At 44.9% G+C, this 20,419-nt stretch overlaps 1 protein-coding gene across 5 annotated transcripts; it reads left to right on the top strand.

The window, feature by feature from the left end:
* Positions 1-49: 49 nt before the first annotated feature.
* RNF185 (ring finger protein 185) lies at positions 50-18,681 on the top strand. 5 transcript variants are annotated; one of them, XM_088660170.1, is made up of 7 exons: positions 50-154; positions 6,625-6,839; positions 8,546-8,564; positions 9,810-9,922; positions 12,041-12,095; positions 14,261-14,378; positions 15,694-18,681. In XM_088660170.1, exons 2-7 carry the CDS (start codon positions 6,667-6,669, stop codon positions 15,789-15,791), a joined length of 576 nt encoding a protein of 191 aa, XP_088516296.1. In that variant the 5' UTR covers positions 50-154; positions 6,625-6,666; the 3' UTR covers positions 15,792-18,681. The 5 variants fall into 5 exon arrangements, with proteins under 5 accessions (XP_088516296.1, XP_034954349.1, XP_088516295.1 ...); XM_035098458.3 differs by lacking the exon at positions 50-154 and adding an exon at positions 643-932; XM_088660169.1 differs by lacking the exon at positions 50-154 and adding an exon at positions 848-1,044.
* Positions 18,682-20,419: the final 1,738 nt, after the last annotated feature.

The raw sequence follows: 20,419 nt of genomic DNA, 5'->3' as shown, positions 1-20,419 counted from the left end.
CTTGCTGGGGCTGATGGGAGTTGTAGTCCAGAACGGTTGAATGGAGAAAACGACGCTAAATGTCTTCATTGGGCTGGTCAGCATATGTGTGGAATACAGAACACAGAACACTTAATTCACCGTCAGAGAGTGATAAGAAGAATAACAAAGAAAGGTGGGTTTGACATAATATATATTATATATAAGCCCTGCTGTTAGCTTTAGTTTAGAGATCGTCCATCCATCACATAGGTGGCCGTCTCCTCCTCAGTCTTCTGAAACTGTAAGGTTTTCATACTGGCACTGCTTTTCTCCACTGGCCTGAGGCGCCTCATCACATGTCTTGCATATGTCCATCTCAACTTCGCAGACTTTTTGGCTACACATAAATTTCAATATTAGTCTCACCCAGTTATTAGTTTAATGATATTACTATAACATGGCACGTTCCATGGCATGCTGTGTTTCTCTTACGCTGCTAAGGACTGGCTTGCCCAAACAAAAATGTATAGCAGGCGTCAGAAGCAGCAGCATCTCATCAAGAGGCGGGGAGTTCCAAAGTGCAAATGCTGCCACACCGTGTCATGAATCCTTCATTCTCCTCCTCCTCGTCTATTTCCATACATTAAAGTGACGTGGTCCTGGGCTCGGCCCCACCTTTCTCACAGAGCTAGGCCCGGGCTCCAAGGAAGCAGCAGCCTCCGTAGAGTGGCAGGCCTTTTGGCAGGCGGAACCTTTGTCGCGGCTGCCGCCGGGGGAGCAGGGAGAACCCTCGCGCCGGAGGACGTCGTGTGCCCGTGGGATAAGGGACCCCCTTTCCGGTTGTGGGGCCGGGCTTCCGGCTAGGGGAAGAAATCAGGTGACAGTTGCCGTTCGGGCGGAGGTGGAGTTCGAGAGAGCGAAGGGCCGCGAGTGGCGGAAGGCGCCAGCTGGAAGAGCCCGCGCTGACTCCGGTGAGAGCCCCGCAGGATGCAAAGGGGGAGGCCCCCAGAGGTTGGCGAAGGGGGAGCTTGACCTTGGCCGGGCCGGGGGCCTGTCAGTAGAGAATCCCCGCCTTGGGAGCAGGTGCCAGGGCTCCCGACTCGCTTCCTCCTCTCTGTGGGGTGGGAGAGGTATTGGGGGGGGGGTCGAGGCTGCTGGTCAGGCTCAGTATGTTGCCTTTCACCATCCCCTCATGTAGTGTGTGTGTGTGTGTGTGGGTCGTCTGGCTGACCGCTGTTGGAAACGGAATACTGGGATCTCCATGGATCCCAGCTTGGCCCAATCCAGCAGGGTAGGGAGGGAGACCCTATCAGTGGTAGGATAGCCGAATAGAGCCTTATTTCCCTCAACGTTGTTGTTGTTGTTGTTGTTGTTGTTGTTGTTGTTGTTGTTGTTGTTGTTGTTGGATAGCCGAATAGAGCCTTATTTCCCTCAACGTTGTTGTTGTTGTTGCCAAAGAGAGCCTTATTTCCCCCAACATTTATTGTTCTAGCTGAATACTGTAGAGGGTTATTTTCCCCAACTTTGTTGTTGTTGTTGAACAGAGACTTATTTTCCCCAACATTATTATTGTTGTTGTTGTTGTTATTTATTTATTATATCCTACCTCTTCTTCAAGGAGCTCTAAGTGTCCCGCACGTTCCTCCCCTTGTCCATTTTATCCTTGCAACAACCCTGTGAGGTAGGCTAGGACTAGAGAGACAGTGACTGGCCCAAGGTCACCCAGTGAGCTTCATGGCTGTGGTGGGATTTGAACCCTAGTCTCTCTCCCAGGTCTTGGTCCAATACTGTAGCTGCTGTGGTATACTGGCGCTCTTATGCCGAAGACTTGGCATCTTTGCACCATGGATTTTATTTGTTTTATAGAATCTAAATACTGTTTGATTGTAAAACAAACAGGGGGGGGGAATGCTTCAAAGCAGTTTACTCTCTCTCCATATAAAATGATTGTTAAAAACAACTGCTTAAAACATTTAAAAATAAAACCAATGAAAAACTAAAAACAGATTAAAACTCTCACAAAATTTTCACACTTGAGATGTATTCTTTTTGGACCCTCCTTATTTCTGTGATTGTAAATGGTCTGCAACAGGATTTGAAGGATTTGATGCATTCAAGGAGAAGGGGTCTGCAGACATTTACTGGCCATGGTAGCAAATTGGAACCGTCATGTTCAGGGATGGTATCTACCTTTGAATACTGTATCAGTTGCTATAGGTTCTTTCAAAAAATACACTTTACTGGCATTTAGGAAAGTACACACCTTCATGTCCTTTCTGAAAGCACCAAGGTGACCACGTTTGAAAGCAGGATACTGGACTAGATGGACCAACAGCCCAGCACACTACCTCTTATTTACTTTTTAAACTTTAAAATGTACATCTTGCCTTGTAGTTCAGTGTGAGGAAGAGAGGTGCCCCTCACCACTCACTGCATTCCTGTGGTGGTCAGTTACAGGGAGGCCTAACAAAACCAAAGATTTTGGGATTCAAAATAGTGTGTAAACTTCTATGTTGTCAGACTGAGGTGTTTTTTCCTGCAGTTTTCCCTCTTGGGTTTTATATTCAATTCCTGTGCATCACTTGGGTATTCTCTTATTGTAGAGTGGCTAATAAATTCTAAAATAAAGTAGAATAGAGTAGCAGCTCAGAAAATGAACCCTCTTCTTGTAATGAACAGATTACAACATTAAAAGACTAGTGATATATCCAGCAAAATGTAACCAAGCCAGGATTGTTGTCAGTATGCTTTTTAATAGCACGTAGCCATAGCTTTCAGTTCTAAACTTTTAAGACACTTGTTTATTGTGTGTTCCCCAAAGACTCCATTTCCCCCTGTAGCCATATAGGCAAAAATTTGCTGTTATCTTGAATCTCTCGGGTCGCCCCAGGCCTTTACATCTTGGTGCAGGCATGGTGCAAGAGTCTTAAATGATACATGAAAAATATTGAGTGGTCTTACTTAATTCCATTCAATTTGTGTTGTTCATTGTTAAGATTGTTTATAAATTCTGTGTGAGTGCTGGTGATTTATTCCTATGTGTTTCTTCATTTTTTACCCATTCAAAACCAGAGCATTGCAAAGACTGTTGGTAGAAGCTGCATTTGACTTGTGGAATTTTCAGGTGTCGTTCCTCTATTCATCTTCAAGAATGGCCTTTGTGTGTCTCAGTTAAATGGCACAAATATTTTCCCCAAAGTAAGTGCCATTGAGTTCAGCAGGGTTTACTCCCAATTAGTTACATAGGATGATGGCTGCCTTTTTAAAACAACCACCACCACCATGCTTACTTTGGTGTTTCTGGAATCCGTCTGGCTCAGAAGACAATGGAGGAGTGTGCCTTTAAGGGTGAAGTTAAAAGACTTTACTGTAAATGTATTAATGGAGAACTATTCCAGACATGGAGATAATTTACCATGATCTAACAGGTTAAATTGGATACCCCCCCCCCCCGAATAAAAGAATAATGCATGCTAAATGTTTTCTTAGGAACTAGATTCAGGTACAGGTAGGTAGCCGTGTTGGTCTAACGTAGTCAAAACAAAATAAAAAAATTCCTTCCAGCAGCACCTGATTCAGGTAGGTAGCCATGTTGGTCTGATGCAGTCGATATACATATATACACATGTGTGTACCTTGTGTGTGTGTGTGTGTGTGTGTGTGTGTGTGTGTGTGTGTGTGTATTTTGTTTAGTAGCACCTTAGAGACCAACTAAATTTGTTCTTGGTATAAGCTTTCATGTGCATGCACACAAAAGCTTATACCAAGAACAAACTTAGTTGGTCTCTAAGGTGCTACTGGACATTTTTTTTCTTAGGAACTAGTTTGTTAAGAGCGTGAAATGTAATGAACATCTGTGCAGGAGATCATATTGAGGTGATCTGGGCAGCCCCTCCCAAAGTTATCTAGTTAATCACCTGGTCTGGAAAAATGCTTTGGGTCCCTAATGTTCAGCCCTGCAAAGAGACAAAGAAATATTTGAAAAATCATGTGTGTCAAAATACGAATTTTAGCTGCCTGGATGAGTGACCACCTGAGATTTTTCCAAACCTATTCCACAGGCATTGATTTTGTTTGGTTTTTAATGTTAACTTGTTTGCTTCTAGTGAGCTGTGCATAATTAATCCAAAAGAGTTTGTGGTCACAGGTGATCAGACTTTGTTACAATGCTTATACAATATTTTATTTAAAGACTATTTAAGTAAAAAATCATAAACATATTTACTATGGAGTAAGTCTATTGAACAAACTGGGGTTACTTCCAAATAAGCATAGATAGGATTGTGCTGTCAACGTGGCTTGAAGGTTCAGGATGGCTGAGAATTGCAAAACTGGAGGAGCAAAGGTCCAAGGCAGTATAGTGGAATGGGAAATAGAGCCTCGAGAGAAGCCAACATGTATAGCAAGGTGTACTTATATCCTGGGTGCAGACACCTATATAAATGGGTAACATCCAGATTAGATAACTTTTCTCCAAAGCAGGAAACCACTAGAACGTTCATAAGCTTGCAACTTAATGTTTCATGAGAAGTGCCTGGCTTAATAAAGACGTGTGTGTGTTTTGCCCCCTTTTTTCATTTGAAACGCATGCATGATTTTACTACGGTAGCAGTGGCTGAACTACTGAAAAATTTGTAGAACTCAGAAGCTGCATCCATTAAAGCTTGCTAGCTGATTGCAAGGCTGCCCTTTGGGAGCCCCCTGCAAAATGATGTAACTGAATGAAAAGAGTTCTGTTGAAATAGGTGCCTCCTCTTTCCCACTTGCTAAGTTCTGGTGATGTGGGCATTAAGCTGCTCTGGACCCACTGTGGAGCTGCGTTCCCCTATGCAAAAAGCACCATTTCACAGGAGACAAGTGGAGATGTGGATAAGTTCCCGTTTCAGTACTTGTGCTTTCTCCCTCAGCGTTTTTGCAAGGAAAGTAAGCAGAGAGGGGCTGAATTCGCTTCAGGTAAGCGAGACAAAATGATAAGAAAGCAGGGAGGGGATTCTGTTTTTTGGAAGAGCCGCATGGTGTAATAAGATGGGGGTCCCTTTGTGTAAGAAGTGGACTTCTTAGCTGCTTACACACTGCTGGGTTTTACAAGTGCTGCAAGCTTTAAGTAGTAGGGTAATTACAAAAGTTTGATTAGTCATTTGCCAGCAGATAAATTATAATTGGTGATCTGAGTGTTCAAGAACACCCATGTTTAATTTGTGAGGCTTAATAGGTTCTGGTTTCTTGACGTGGCAGGAATGAGAGGGAGAACCTTTCTTTGAACAATGAGTGGGAGGGTCCTGTTTGTTAAATTCCAGGTTGTTTTCTTTGACACCTTTGAATTTTAATAAATCCATTGAGTACCCTGTAGTTGGTTAAAGTATCAATGATTCCTCAATTTAAATTGCTGCCATTGTCTTCATGCATAAAACATGGAGCTGCCAAATGAAATCAATGGTTTCGTCTTTGCTAATTGTTGTTGGTTGTTTTTAGCTTTTAAACTGAATGTTAGGGTGGATGTTGTTGCAACAAGTGGGCCAGTATATTGCTTTTACACCCTGAGTTGTAGACATATGGTGGCTCGTCTGGATTTTGTTAAGTTGGAAATGAAGGATCTTAAGATCAATTGAATGAATACAAATTGAGAAAGAAGCCTCTTAAAAAAGCTTTTTAAAGCATATGAATTTGAAAACAAAAAAAGGCTTTGGATGTATTAGTATTATCATGCACTGAATTTCAGGGGGCATTTGTAAACTGCTATGCTAAATGCTGTGGGGCTTGGTTAAAAGAAACAAGCAAGAAACTCACTGGGAGCCCTAGAGGGTATATTAAAACCAGGTTGTTGCTCAGCTTGCCCAAGATTTCACTGGACTATGATAAAAAATGGCCCGAGGGCTTTCACTGTACAAAAAAAACACTAGAGCAGGGGTGTCAAACTCAAATTCATCGGGGGCCGCATCAGCAGTTTGGTCACCCTCAAAGGGCCGGTTGTGTCTGTAAGACTATGTGTCCACTCTTTATTATCATAAATTATTGTCACTGCATTCAATTATTACTGTTTTTTGTAATAATGTAAGCTCATTCCCGCCCCCACGCGGATCACATGCCTGCGTCATGGCGCGTGTGTGGGAGGGGATGTAAACGAGGGAAATTTGAACAAAAGGTGGGGATCGACGGCTTCCGGGGGGCGCTCAACTAAACCTTCGGCAGGAAGGAGAAAGCCACTGCTGGGATTAAGGCCGTCAGCGCGGCTCCAGCGCCCCGGCCTCCGCCTGCAGCCCCGCCCCCGGTTTTGACCCTCGGCCAATCGCAGGCTCCAGAATTACTGTCAGCGGCTATTGTTGGTGGCGGCTACGCGGGCCACATGACGAGGTCTGGCGGGCCGGATTAGGCCCCCGGGCCTTGTGTTTGACACCCGTGCACTAGAGCATTCTTTTCCACAATCTGGTGCCCTCCAGGTGTTTTGTACTTCAGCACCGGCCAGCCCAGCTTTACTCCAAAACCTGTGGAGGATGTGAAGTTGGAGACATATGGTAGTGCCACCATCTCTTCATTGGGTCTGGATTAGGGAAATAATATAATGACATCCCCTAAATTATCCCTTCTTTCTTTCTTTCTTTCTTTCTTTCTTTCTTTCTTTCTTTCTTTCTTTCTTTCTTTCTTTCTTTCTTTCTTCTTTCTCAGAGTTCAATTGCACTAAAAATTTCCTGACTGGGTGTGACAAGAATGGCCAGCAAAGGGCCAGCAGCTTCTACCTCCACTGAAAGCAACAATGCTGGCGGGACCAGTGGCAACAGCAGCAGCGGGGACGGGGCAAGCCAGGACAGCACTTTCGAGTGCAACATCTGTTTGGATACAGCCAAGGATGCTGTGATCAGCCTATGTGGGCACCTCTTCTGGTCAGTATCCTGGTGCTCTTGGCCAGTTGTTCATTTGCTTTCTATGCCAAACGCTTGAGTTGCCTACATGTTAGAAAAGTTTAAGCGGTATTTTTCTAAAAAAAACCCTCAAACAAATGCTGCTTCCCCACCCCCGTGTGTGCTCCTCACTCATCTCTCTCCCTGGCAGTGCCCCTGCCAGCCAGGTGTCAGTTGCGAAGTTCAGTTCCCCACATGTGGCTCTTTGCATTCTTCCCATAGGAATGAATGGCAGCCCTTTAATCCCATGAGGGTGTATGAAAGGGGTGCAGTTGTGGGCACAGTGATGCCAGGTGTGCTAGGGCCGGGCCCCTGCTGTGGTCTGGGATGCACTTGTTCATGGAACTCAATGAGAGCCACTGTAAGGCCTGCTTTCCTAGTGCTACACCTTCACCTGGAGAGCCCTGACCCCTCAGGGCTGTGGTCAACCTTGAGCGTGGCAGAGCCTGGGGACTGGCATGAGTGCAGTTTTGCTTTTTTACTTATTTGATTGTGAATTTATAAACTGTTTAATATAGAATGCCTTAAGTGGTGAATGAACGTGTATTCAAACACGTATGATAAAATTGGCCTTAAGACAAAACGGCTATGGAAAAATCATCATCACCATCACTATTCTTGTTCTTATTGGGAACATAACTCCCGTTGTCCCTGAACACTAGCTAAGTCGTCGTATGGAGGGGACGCCAGGTTGGGGAAGGCCTTTGGCTTGCTTTTCCACAGCACTTCCGTAGCGCTGGTGGGTAGCCAGTTCTAGATGCTGCCACACCTGTGGGGAAACAACTCTCAGCCCAAAATAGCCTTGTGTGGTCCTGTTAGTTCATGCTCTATTTGCATACCCCAGTTTCACTGTGTTGAGTTCTCCTTTTTCTGAGGCTGCTTGAATGCAAAGCTCAGCTGCCTCTAGGTAAAGTTGGGATGATTCTCTCCACCCCTCTGCCTCGTGCCCATTTCAGAGTGTGTGCCCAGGACAGCTGTATAAACCAGTTTTCCCTTCTCCCTCCGTTCCTATCATTACTTAAAAGAAAATAATGCATGAACAGGAATTTCTGATGCACGGGGGAAATCTGCCGGCTGGCCAACTGCCACCTGAGTGCGATGCAGGAATCACTGCTAAAGAACCCCTGGACAGATTGCCACCAAACCTCTGTTTAAAAACCTCCAGTGAAGGAGAGTCCACCACCTTCCAAAGGATTCTGTTCCACTATCAAACAGCCTTTATTGCCAGAAAGTTCTTCCTAATGTTTACTTGGTCTAACCTTCCTTGTAATTTGAATCCATTGGATCGGGTCCCACCCTCTGGAACAGGATAAAGCAAGCTTGCTCCATCTTCCATGCAACGTTGCGACAGCGCTTTGGATATTTGAAGATGGCTTTCGTATCATATCTCAGTCTTATCCAGGCTAACCATATCCAACTCCCTCAACTTCATAAGGCTTGGTACTACTACCTAGAAGAGAAGCAAATTGTATTACCTGGAAGTGGAGCAATTAAAAAACAATAAAACCATCCCTAGCTGCTTCCTTACTTAAATATTATTGTTTTAATACCCAACTGTGGAACCGGCAGGGCTGGATTCCAGTCTGTTGCTTACTCAGTGTATTTTGATCTCTCTCCCTTTTCTCCTCCTGCCTCCACCGCTGCTCTCCTTCTGCCCTGTGAACAAATTATTCTGGGATTCTCAACAGTTGGCCTTGTTTACACCAGGTAAGGCAGCTTTTCTTTTGCTTTGTCTTTCATCAGCTCCTCTTGCGCAGTCAACCCCTCAACTCTCTGGGGGAATCTGAGAAGTTGCAACGTCCCTTTCAGTTTCTAATCTAGCCTGTGCACCAGAGATCTCTAGGGCAACCCAATCTGCTAATAACCGTTAGCATGCAATAGTTTGTAATCTGCAGGTTTTTCTGTGGGGGTGATTGTTCTTTGTTGGAAGCTTCTATTGGTTGCAGTGAGATGGCACAGATAAATAATAATTGTACTGGTGAGGTGGCTGGGTGTTCAGAGCACTTTTCTACATTCTCTTGGTGCAACAGCTCTGTAAAGGTAGGTCAGTATAAATATGAAAATGAGGTTCCGTCAGTGTCACTCAGCAGATGTCTGGCAAAAGTGAGGAGTTTCCATCTCTGTGCCCTGCACCAACTTCCAAATACTGGGGTGGGAGAGGCCATATGTTAGTGTGCAGCTTAAAGGCCTGAGGCAAGAGTTGTGGCCTGCTATATGTTAAGGGGTGCTGAGGGGAAAGTGTGGGGAAGGCCACAAAAGTGGTAGAAGAGTCTGCATGCCACACAATAGCCTTTGTCAACCTGGGGCCCTCCAGATGCTGTAGATTCCAGGTCCCACTGGCCTTAGCCAGCACAGCTGTACGATGCTGGGGAGTTGAAGTCCATGCTGGCTGGAATGAAGGTGTTGTAGTGTGAAATATCTAAAGGGCACCAGATTGGGAAATTGCTGCCACAGAACCATGCAGTAAAAATGGTCCCAAAGTGTTGAGAACATGAGAGGATGTTTGGCAGTGTCATAGTGATTCCTTGTGCCCAGAATATTTTGTGAATGGCACATGCGATGACACTTAGCATATGCTTTTGGTGATGGTATTATGATTCTGATTCATTAATGTATTTAAATCCCACCTTTCTCCCAAATTGGGATTCCAGGAGACTTGCAGCATTTTACAAACCTCATTCTAAAACACAAAGGGATGAAAACAAACTAGTTAAAAACCATATTTAAAATAAAATAAATCATATTCAGAACCAGCATTAAAATACTGATTGCATCTCGTTTCCAAAGGCCTTTCTGAACAGGGAGGTCTTGGCCTGCTGGTGGAAAGATAGAGGGAGCCAGTCTAGCCCCTCTAGGAAGGGAATCGCACAATAGGGAGTCCTGTGTGCTTCATGCAAGGCACATATCTCTAGTCTCTTGCTCAGGTCTGTTCGTTCTTTCCTGCCTTTACAGTGGTTAGAGACCAGGCCCAATCGGCAGGTGTGTCCTGTATGTAAAGCAGGCATCAGCCGCGACAAGGTCATCCCACTTTACGGAAGGGGCAGCACCGGACAGCAGGACCCCAGGTAAGAATGTTGGAAGCCATTTCTTACAGCAGTAGGGGTGGGGGACCTGCGGCCTTCCAGGTGTTGCTGAACTACAGCTCCCACCGGCCCCCAGGAAGCATGGCCAATGGTCAGGGATGATGGGAGTTGTAGTTCAGCAACATCAGGAGAGCCAAAGGTGCCCCATGCCTGTGTTACAAAAACATCCTTTGTTTTGTGGGAGCCACAAGCCTTTATGGAGTGGGATTTGCAGAAGTGAACGTGGTGTGTTTAGGTGATGTTGTTACCAAATGCCTGCAAAGCCTTCACCTATCTTTTAAAATCTCCCTGCTTGAACTGTCTGTGGCAGTGGTTCCGCGACCTTTTTGGGCTGCCACCCCCTTGGTTCCATAAACTCATCCCCAATGCCCCCTAGTGTACTACACTATTAAAAAAAAGCATTATACAGAATGGTGCTTTGCATAATGCACTAAGGAAGATAATAACACCGTCAATTTGAGAACAGCAACAATTAGTTGCAGATTAATCCAAAATCCAATTAAAACTATTTAGTTTAATTTAAAAAAATTCCTTCAGTAGCACCTTAAAGACCAACTAAGTTTTTATTTTGGTATGAGCTTTCGTGTGCATGCACACTTCTTCAGATACCAATTTGTTAACCTGAGGAAATAATGGGAGCTGGAATTTGCCTGTGTACGGGAACTTCGCTATTCCCCTTCACTGCAGACTGATAGTCAAGGCTGATTAGAGCATGAGAACTGGGCAACACTGTTCATGAAAATACATTTGAGATCCTGCGTATTTCTAAGGTACTCAGTGCTTCTGGACCCAGAGTTCTGGAAGCAGAGATTTAGAATTATGCCACGTGTATCTGTAGGAATAAGTAACTTGAGCTGCTCTTTAAAAGAACCCGGTCTGATAACATCAGCCCCTATATGCACATCAGTGCAAAAGACGCTTCATTATGCTATGAAGCATTGCTGTAAAAACTGTAAAAGTGGCAGTGAAAAGTGTTGTGACTCATATACTAGACTATCAAATGTTCTCAATTCCTGCCTGGCAGGGGGCTGGACTAGATGAGCCTCGGGGTCCCTTCCAGTTCTATAATTCTGCGATTCCTTCACTGCGAGAAGTGAAATTGCAGGGAACCAGGCACAGGGCCTTCTCGGCAATGGCGCCCACCCTGTGGAACGCCATCCCATCAGATGTCAAGGAGATAAATAACTATACAGTACAACTTTTAGAAGACATCTGAAGGCAGCCCTGTATCAAGAAGTTTGGTTATGTTTGTGTGTGTGTTGGAAGCCTCCCAGAGTGACTGGGGCAACCCAGCTAGATGGGTGGTATATTATTATTATTATTACTACTACTACCAGCTTATAGAAGTCTGATAGTCATTTGCAGCTCCATCACCCAGCTGCTGCCCCCTTGCCTCAAATGCAAGGGTTCAAACTGGGGAAAGATTCCTTCCTGAAACCCTGGAGATCTGCTGTCAGTCAAGGTAGGCAATATTGAGTTAGATGGGTCAGTAGTCTGACTCAGTATAGTGACGGGCTGTCACTCAGTGGTAGAACGTCTGCTTTGCAGGCAGAAAGTCCCAGGTTCAATCCCCAGTGGCCTTTCCAGGGAGGGCTGGGAAAATACTTCCTGCCTTAAACGCCGAAGATCTGGTACCAGTCAGAGTAGACTGTACTGAGCTAGGTGGAGCAATGTTCTGACTTGATGTCAAGTGGCTTCCTATATTCGACTATTGTGAAAGGTCTCCACCCTCTTACAGTCTGTGATGTTCACACTGGTGGTGCAACACACTCACATTCACACACACTCACACTCACACACAAATAATAATGATAAGAGCTTCAACATAAGCCAGCAATTAAAGAGGAAGATAGGCATGGAAAACCTCCTCGGCCACCATCCCACATGGCTGGAACATAGCTGTCAAGTTCTCCCCCTTTTTTAAAGGGAAATTCCCCTATGCTGAATAGGCTTCCCCGCAAGAAAAGGGAAAACTTGACAGCTATGGGCTGGAATGCAGTGGAAGGAAGGAAAGGAGCTCTGGTTTCCAGGTGGTGTTCATCAGGTCCCAGAGTTGACCAGAGCTGGGCTGGGCTTGACTGAATGAATTGTCTCTTGCAGAGAGAAGACACCACCACGGCCTCAAGGCCAGAGACCTGAGCCGGAAAACAGAGGGGTGAGTAAGCTACGATTTGCAGCCTTTGGGGGTTACTTCTGTCTCTCCCAGAAGTACAAACGAGACAAAAAGGCATATTGCTCACCTTTAGGGCTATGAAGAGCAACATACAAGCTTAAACCAAAGCATCAGAACACCCTTGTTCTGTCTGGTGCCTTCCGTGTGTCTTGGACTACAGCTCCTATCGGCCCAGCCAGCACAGCTCTGCTGGCCGGGAATGATGGGTGCTGTAACATCTGGAAGGCACCAGACAGGGCAAACCTACAAGAGTCAGTAGACTGGGCGACCTGCCACTCTCCCATACTTTTCCTTGGGTTGGAGAATGATTTTCCTTCTCCTCCTCTGGGCACCTGTTGGCCCCTTGTACATTCTTTTAGCTCTGTGGTCAGGAACCTCCAGCCCTGGGCCTAATTTGGCCCATGAGGCTGTTTTCCCACAAGCCACACCCTTCCGCCTCACACGTCATAATATATTGCATCAGGTGTGGAGCAAGTAAAAATGCGGCCACAAAGAAACAACTGGAAGCCTTAAAATGTCCTCCGAATGGTTTCTTGGCAAGCACAGTTCTTAAATTCGGTGTCACTGGGATTAATTCTGCTTGAGAGCTCCCAACTGGAGGTCCTGAACAAAGCCGATTCCTGCCAAATGTGGGACTTGAAGACAGCACTGATCAGTTGTCCCACTCTTCCTCATCCTCACAACAATCCTGTGAGGTAGGTTAAGCAGAGAAAGTAAATGGCCAGAGGTTACTCAGTGAACCTCATGGCTGAACAATTTGAACTTTGGACTCCTAAGGTCTCTTAGTTTGATGCTGTAAACACTGCCCCACACTGGCTCTCAGTAATCATGTTTCTTTTTTGTAGGATTTTTTTTTAATGTGGATTTTGAAAGCCTGTGGGGCCTGTGTATGTAAACAGACTCTGATTATAGTTGGTCTCCAATAAGTCTGTGCTACTGGGGAATGAAGAAGGATATATGTAAACATACAGTGTGTGTAGACATGGGGGTTATAAATAGCCGGTTGTGTGGGGTTGAGAGATATTGGACAGGCTGCAGAATTTCCTAGCATGAAGATGGGGAGCATACCTGACCTGATGAAATAATTGCATTTTTCCATGCAAGGCAGCTTGGAGCCTCCAGGGTCTACCTGTGGGCCTCATTGCTTCAAACAAACAGCTCTGTTGGGTGTCATTAAGAAGCCTTTTTCTTTTCTCCGCACTCCCTGCAGAGTTGGTGGTGCCTTATTAAATCAGCAGCTGAACTTGAGAGCACCTTTTTAGCAGATGCTGCGGCCAGCACTAAGACTGCTGGAGCAAAAGGGCATTGCTTGCATTCTGCTCTACTGTACTGGCATGGCCTTGAGGATCAGCACAGAATGCCCCGTCTCGGATTAGATGGCCAGCAGTTGGTAGTACAAGCCATGTGGCCTGTCCCACACGAAGAGAGAAGAGGCTCAGCTGTGGCAAGTTGTCTCATTGGACTCCAACTCCCATCAACCCCAGCCAGCATGTATGATGCTGAGGCTGATGGGAATTGTAGTCCAAGACCACCCTGGAAGGCTCCAGGTTGTGGAAGGCTGGTGTAATCCTGGGGCAACGTTTCCCACATTCTTGATAGGTGTGTCACACTTATTTTCTGTATCTAAATTGGAAACAAACTCCTCCACCTCGAAAAGGATTCCTTTCAGAGTGTAGTAAGAAGGAGAGGAGCTGGGTCCCTATGTTTCTGCCTGTGTTGTGGCTTCTCTTGGCGGGCCTTGTGATTTATATAGATGTAAAGAGATAATGGTCTCTAAGAGCAGGTGTCTTGCTGCATCTCTGCCTCAGAAGCGACAGGGCAATCCAGACACCCCTGAATCAGAGATAATGAAGAGTTGCCCTCCTCCTCATCAGAGGCTAAGTGGAAAGAGGTGAGAGCAGGAAATCGTGCAGATACAATGAGCAGGCTCTTCTGTGAGGAGGGGACATTTTGGGCTCAGGAGAGAGGTGCAGGGTGTGTGTGTGTGTGTGTGTGTGTGTGTGTGTGTGTGTGTGTGTATCATGCCACACAGCCAGGGGCCATTCATAGTAAATCATAGAGAAGGCAAACAGGTCAGCATTTCACTTTGTAAACTAGCATGCTTGGAAGGTTTCATTATTCCCTCCCCCATTTGTGGTTCTTTTCAGGGCTTCCAGGGTTTTGGGTTTGGCGATGGAGGCTTTCAAATGTCGTTTGGAATTGGGGCATTTCCTTTTGGTATATTCGCTACAGCATTCAACATAAACGACGGTCGGCCTCCCCCAGGTAAGGAGCACTTTTGAATTTTTTTAAAAAACCAGCAAGCCAGCAAATCTTTGGTTGCACTCACCATAATTATAGGACTGACAGATCAAAAAAGCTGGCACTTGTCCATTGCACTTACGTTGCTGTTTGTGTAACCAGGGGCAAGTCCTGATGTTTCATTTGTTTAGAACCCTTTGAATATAGATAAGCTATTCTGTTTTTAAGACTTCAATCAGATGAGTGCGGCTTATCTTCTGTTCCATTTTTGTTTTGCTTTTAAGTACAAAGTGAGAACAATACTTTTCTGCTTGGCAGTTCCCCGTGAAGTGATTCTCAGTGGTAGGTTTGTAAGGAGCAGCCTCCAAGCTGATTAGCATCAGTGCTCTCTATATGGAGTAAAACCAGTTGAGTCACTTATGGTGGCCCAAAGCCAAAGCCTTTGACATAACTTCAGGGCTTCTGTGGCCTTTGACGTAAATGTATTTCATGTCCACCACCGAATATATTTAGTTTCCTGACTCTTATGTCAAGATTTGAAAGCAAATCTGAAAACCCTTGTGGGTTTGTACTACTTAAGAATTAATTTTTTAGTCTGCCATTTGCTAACGGAGATCTCTTAAAACCAATGCTTTCAACTTGAAATGTGCTGGGTTGATCACCTTTCTGCTTTTTTCATGTACACTGCTGCTGTTGCCTTGTCCTTCTTAGCTCTGGCTATATGCAGGGAGTCACAACAATACAAGATGTGGGGATATCACTATTATTATTAATTTTTTTAAAAAATCGTAGGCTGGCTTTCTGAGCAAAGCTCCCCAGGGTGGCTTATGTAATATACATTTCTGGAATGTAACAGCAGTGCAAAACAGAACGTTTCAGCAAATTCTGAGCCACTATAAAAGTGAAATGATCCTGCAATAATAAAACACGTACACAACCCAGAACCAAAACAGCCCGGTTTATCCATTTCACACAGCAAAAATATAATGTATCGTTTGCTGAAACAGAGTCTTCAGAGCCTTTTTAAAGGCCTGCAGTGTTGGTGATCTTTTGAATGCTGACAGGCAGCAAACTGTAGATCCAGGGTGCTACCACTGAAAAGGCCCTGTCACGCCTGCCATTTTCACTAACTGAGGCAGTGAGCAAATGAGGAGGGCTGCCATTGTTGATACGGGTTCAAGCAATCCTTCAGATAACCTGAGACAGTTAAAAGGGCCTAGGGAAGTCTTATAATGAAGATGCAAAATGGCTGCTGATTCCATGCTTTTCTGCTATTGGATCGGGAAATACACTGCTTTTGTTTGCTGAGAGAGGTTCCCTTTTATTTCTGTCTTCCCAGCGGTTCCAGGGACTCCCCAGTATGTGGACGAACAGTTCCTGTCCCGCCTCTTCCTGTTTGTGGCCCTGGTGATCATGTTCTGGCTATTGATTGCTTAACCTTGCCCTGTATTGTACCCGATAAACCTGTACCATGGTTTGTCGGGCTCCGAACTGGTCACAGACGACTGCTTCTTCTTCTCCGTGCCCCACTGCCAGCCTCTCGGTGTCTGGTTCCATAGCTCATGGGCTCCCGCAAGCCCCGATGTCTACTGCAGTGGGAGGAGGACTCTTGCTTATTATGCCAGAGTAAATGGAATTAAAGGTCTCTCTTTAAAAGCATTCTAAAGTCCAGCCATGTGTCACGCAACAGGTAACTGGCTAAGGCTGTGAACCTAGCTTTTGAGCTCCACATGCCAAGAGGGAGCATTGTTTGAAATCATGTGCCAAGCCGTTAAACCAGGTGCTGGCCCTGGAGGGAGAGTGGGTGGCAAGGCCAGGCATGGAAACACTTGCCCTGTTTCTCAGATGAGTCTCGCAACCCAACAGCACTGAAGGGAGGGAGATCAATGGACCGACCGACTGCTTCAGAATCCAGTTGGATACGTTGACCGAAACCAACTTGCTCCTGGAAATTTTTCTTCTTATGTGAGTACAACTTGGGAAGACCATCGGGCAGCAGGTGAGGTTACCTTAGGAGTATTCTCTTCCTGCTGTTTCCCACCTAGCTGACCTTTTCCCAGGGATATTTAAACAAGTTAAGGGATAAGAGACTCTCTCACCCTGAAACAATAAAATACCTAAACTTCCTGGAACCAGGTGGGGCACGTTCTCTCATCTCAGGGCTGGGGGTGGGGATGTTGGACACCAGAAGGGTCCCCTCTGGGGTTGTTGCACAGCACACTTCCGCATGGATGAAAGCAGTGTTGTTTTCCTAAAACTTGTATAACAGCTTTCAGCTCTTAATTTGGATGTAGACAGTTCTGGTTACTGTAGTCGTTGACACGCATTTGCTCCTTCCTGAGATGAATCCAAAATTGTCGTCTCCCTGTCCCCCAACTTCTTAGAATGGTTAGTTTGAGAAAAGTGGAGGACAATCTTCTTTTGAGCATTTTGTTCTTCCCCTATAAGAGTTTCTGCATAGTGAGAATAACAGCCTTAATTGGGGGCTTATTCTCAAGCTCCAAGGGGTCATTAGTTAGTGTGTGAGCTTTTTCAGATGACCAAAGATGATATTTTGAAGGGTCGATCATGAGCATGAGCCAGCAGGAAGCTCTCCTACACAAGCCCCATTGAAACAAATCTTCCGGTTTCCACCTTTCCCAGCCTTGTTGTCTCTCCATATGTTGTAGTCCGGGAGTGGGGGACCTGCGGCCCCTTTTAGCCACCGCGAATATGGCCAATGGCCAGGGATGATGGGAGTTCTTGTTCAACAGCATCTGGAGAGCCAAGGGTTCCCCACACTTGTAACCCAAAATCCCAGGAGAGCACCAGGTTGGGGGAGCTGTCTTCTTCGTTTCAGTGGGACCCACATGGAAGAACATCCCACTTACATGCATCTGAACTATTTACACAATGGATTCCTTTGCAGGAGTGGAAGGAGCCTGGGAATATTGCTTTAAAACTGTTGCTGCTGAATCTTGGGAGATTCACAGGACCAAAAATGAACCTTCCTCACTCCCTGACCTCACACTTTCTTGTAAATCTAAGGGTCTCTCCTCAAAGACTCGTGGGTTTCTCTCTTGTTTTGCAATGCTTTTGATCTTGTTTTTTTCCTCCCTACTCCTTTCCCTATTTCTGTAGCAGCAATTTTTTATGAGTTGCTGAACAAATCATAGCCAGCAATACTGAAAAGAACAAATTGCCTAAGGGGCTTCTTTTTTTGACTAAGGTCTGATAGCATAGTAAAAACCAGTCATTCCCACAGTAGAAACCAGGATGGTTGACCTTGCATCCCCAGTAGTCACAGTGAGAGCGTTTCTCTTTTTATAAAATGTAAAATCCTTCTGTCAATGGTTTTCCAAAAAGTGCTCAAGGGCCTGTCAGTGACATAAAAAAGACTAACCTGTGCTGACTCCTAGAACCTGCATAGCTTAGATTTGTTTTGTTGGGGGAGAAAATAATGCCACCTACTGTTGATAAGGTAAAGTGAAAACCATCATAATATATAAGGGATCTCTGGCATTTCGTTCTTTTTACTGTTCATGAAAATGAGTACCATGGAACTAAAGCTGCCCTTCTGAAAGCAATCTTGTTAAACGGTTTGCTGTAAAGCTTTTTTTTTTTTAAGAATAAAATCTGTGGCAATTGGGAAAGAGAAAATTGAGAAGTTCGGTTGTTATGGATTTAAAATATTAAAGCAGATTTAACTGCCTTTGGACCTTTTAAACATGTGGAGTATTATATTTTTGCCAGCTGCTACCTGAGCAGAAGGGGATCTGTCAACCAAGGTGACCACAAAAGTACCTAGCCTGATTCAAAAGGTGCTGGATTGGGGCGAGTCCCACTGATAATTAACATGGCTCGTGTGGGTTGTATACTTAATGTTCAAACGGTCCAGTCTCCATATTTTCCTGAAACGGCAAAGGGTCTTGTGGCACCTTAAAGACTATAAGTTTATTGTAGTGTAAGCTTTCATGGACTCTACAGCCCCACTCTGTTGCCTGCATCTGTTGGAGTTGTCTTTAATGGGGGCAGAAGATTTTGCAGTTTAACCTGGTTTTTAAGGTGCCAGAAAAACACTCTGCTGTTTGGATTTCTACATATGAACACGGCTTCCCCTCTGGAATGTCAAATTTACTTGTGGGTTTGAAATGGCCTCTGGAGTTCCCCTCTGCCCTGCTGTGCTTTTTTTGTATTTGTATTCTTTCTCCCCCCGGAAAAAACAAACCATGTATTGATTGTACTTGGCCTATGGTTAGCAAAAGATGGCACCACTGTGCAACACCATTGTGATTCACTAATTTTCACTGTTGTGAAAGTAATTTAGAATAAACACATTTTTACATTACCTTACGTCTGTGTGGAATTCTTGTTACTGTCATTTAGTCATCTGCAACTACTGTATATGAATGTTGCTGAAGAGGTAAGTTAGCCATATAGTTTGAAGTAAAGGCTCTGCTTATACACCTGCTCATATTTGGGATAATCTAATCAGTGTAATACCGGTAATGTTGTTACTCATATGCACTTGGTACTATCACAATTACCCCTGAGGGAACTTCAGAAGGGGTGGAGGTCTTGTGAATGAAACGATTTTGAAAGTGGGGTGGGTGGGGAAGTGAGAGCCCTTCAGCTTGATCAGGCCAAAAGGCCGATCTAGTCTAGCATCCTGTTCCCACAGTGGCCATCCAGATTGCCCAACTGGGATCCTGCAAGCAGGACCTGAGTTCAAGAGCAACTCTCCCCACCTACGATTCCCAGCAATTATGGAGGCAGAGCATAGTAGCCTTCTCTCAATTTGTAGGCAAAGGAATTTGTGGCAGCAAATTCCAGGTAAAAAAGATCAGGCACCAGAGTTGTTAGTTACAGAGTTCCTAAAAATACCAGCTGGAATGGGGAAATGGATCAGGGTAAGAAGAAGCCCAAAAAGTTGCTGGAGGAGCCTTCTTCCCATCTCTCTGATGTAGCATGATGCAGTGTCCTGGACTACAACTCCCATCAGTCTTGGCCAGCATGGCTGTGTGATGCTGGGGCTGAAGGGAAATGTAATCCAAAAGACCTGGAGGGCACCAAGTTTAGGAAGGCTGAGTGGCTGCTGTCAGGTGACAGTTGAGTGGGACAAATCAGAACAAAGTGGTCTCAACTTGGCATATTTCATCAAGGGGCCCTGCAGTCATTTAAATTCTTTTTTTAGTTTAAACCCTGGGTGGTTTTTTAAAACCATAGTGCTGATTTTAAAATTGTATTTTTATTATTTCCCGTGTGTGCCTGGAACAAGTATGTACCATTACAAGTATGACAGATGATTTTTGTTAAAACCAGGGGTGGGGCGTGCAGTTAAATGACTCCTCAAAAATCCCAAGTTCTCACCACAGCCTCGAACTAAAGCCAGAACCATGACCGTTTACACAAGCACCATACATACACAACAGCAAAGTGGCTCAGAAAAGCTGTCTATAAAATTGTGGCAATAAGTGGATACCATGTATCATACTGTTTCCTCTGACTCTCCTGTCACCCCAGCGTCTTCTGAGGAGGTCTACTGACCGCTGTTTTGCTTCTTTTGCCAACTGGAGGGACCCATGGGAAATGGCACCCCGATAAGCGGGGCAGCGGAGTAAATCACACCAGGCTTTCCCCCCTTATTATAATAACAGCTTTGGAATGTTATTGTTTGATTTATATTTTGCAATAAGCTTCTAAGTGGTTTACAAAATATAAAAACCAGTTATACTGTTAAAATACAGACAAACATAATTAAAAATAAACAATCCCATTAGAACAATAAAGCAATTAAAAAGGAGACTGGGTCCATATTCACACCATACATTGGAAGCACTGTGATACCACTTTAAACTCGCGCAAAGAATCCTGGGAGCTGGAGTTTTTTAAGGGTGCTCTGAGTTGTTGGGAGAATTCCCCACCCCACTACAATTCTCTGAGTTCGCAGAGCAGAGGGATTGGCTTTCTTAAACCACTCTTGAAATTATAGCTCTGGGGGAAGAATGTAGGAGTATTCTAAGAACACTGATTTCCCAGGATTCTTGGGGGGAAAGCTTGTTTAAGACAGTGCTATTGTTGTGCTT

This window comes from Zootoca vivipara, chromosome 16 (genome assembly GCF_965207765.1).
Source record: "Zootoca vivipara chromosome 16, rZooViv2.hap1.1, whole genome shotgun sequence".
Classification (NCBI taxonomy): Eukaryota; Metazoa; Chordata; class Lepidosauria; order Squamata; family Lacertidae; genus Zootoca; species Zootoca vivipara.
This window is presented reverse-complemented; position numbering and strand designations above follow the sequence as displayed.

Excerpts from the sequence above, each read along its gene's own strand:
- RNF185 (XM_088660170.1), top strand. The coding sequence starts at position 6,667 with ATGGCCAGCAAAGGGCCAGCAGCTTCTACCTCCACTGAAAGCAACAAT. Across the intron at positions 9,923-12,040 it reads ACCGGACAGCAGGACCCCAG|AGAGAAGACACCACCACGGC; the intron begins GTAAGAATGTTG and ends TGTCTCTTGCAG. Across the intron at positions 12,096-14,260 it reads CTGAGCCGGAAAACAGAGGG|GGCTTCCAGGGTTTTGGGTT; the intron begins GTGAGTAAGCTA and ends GGTTCTTTTCAG.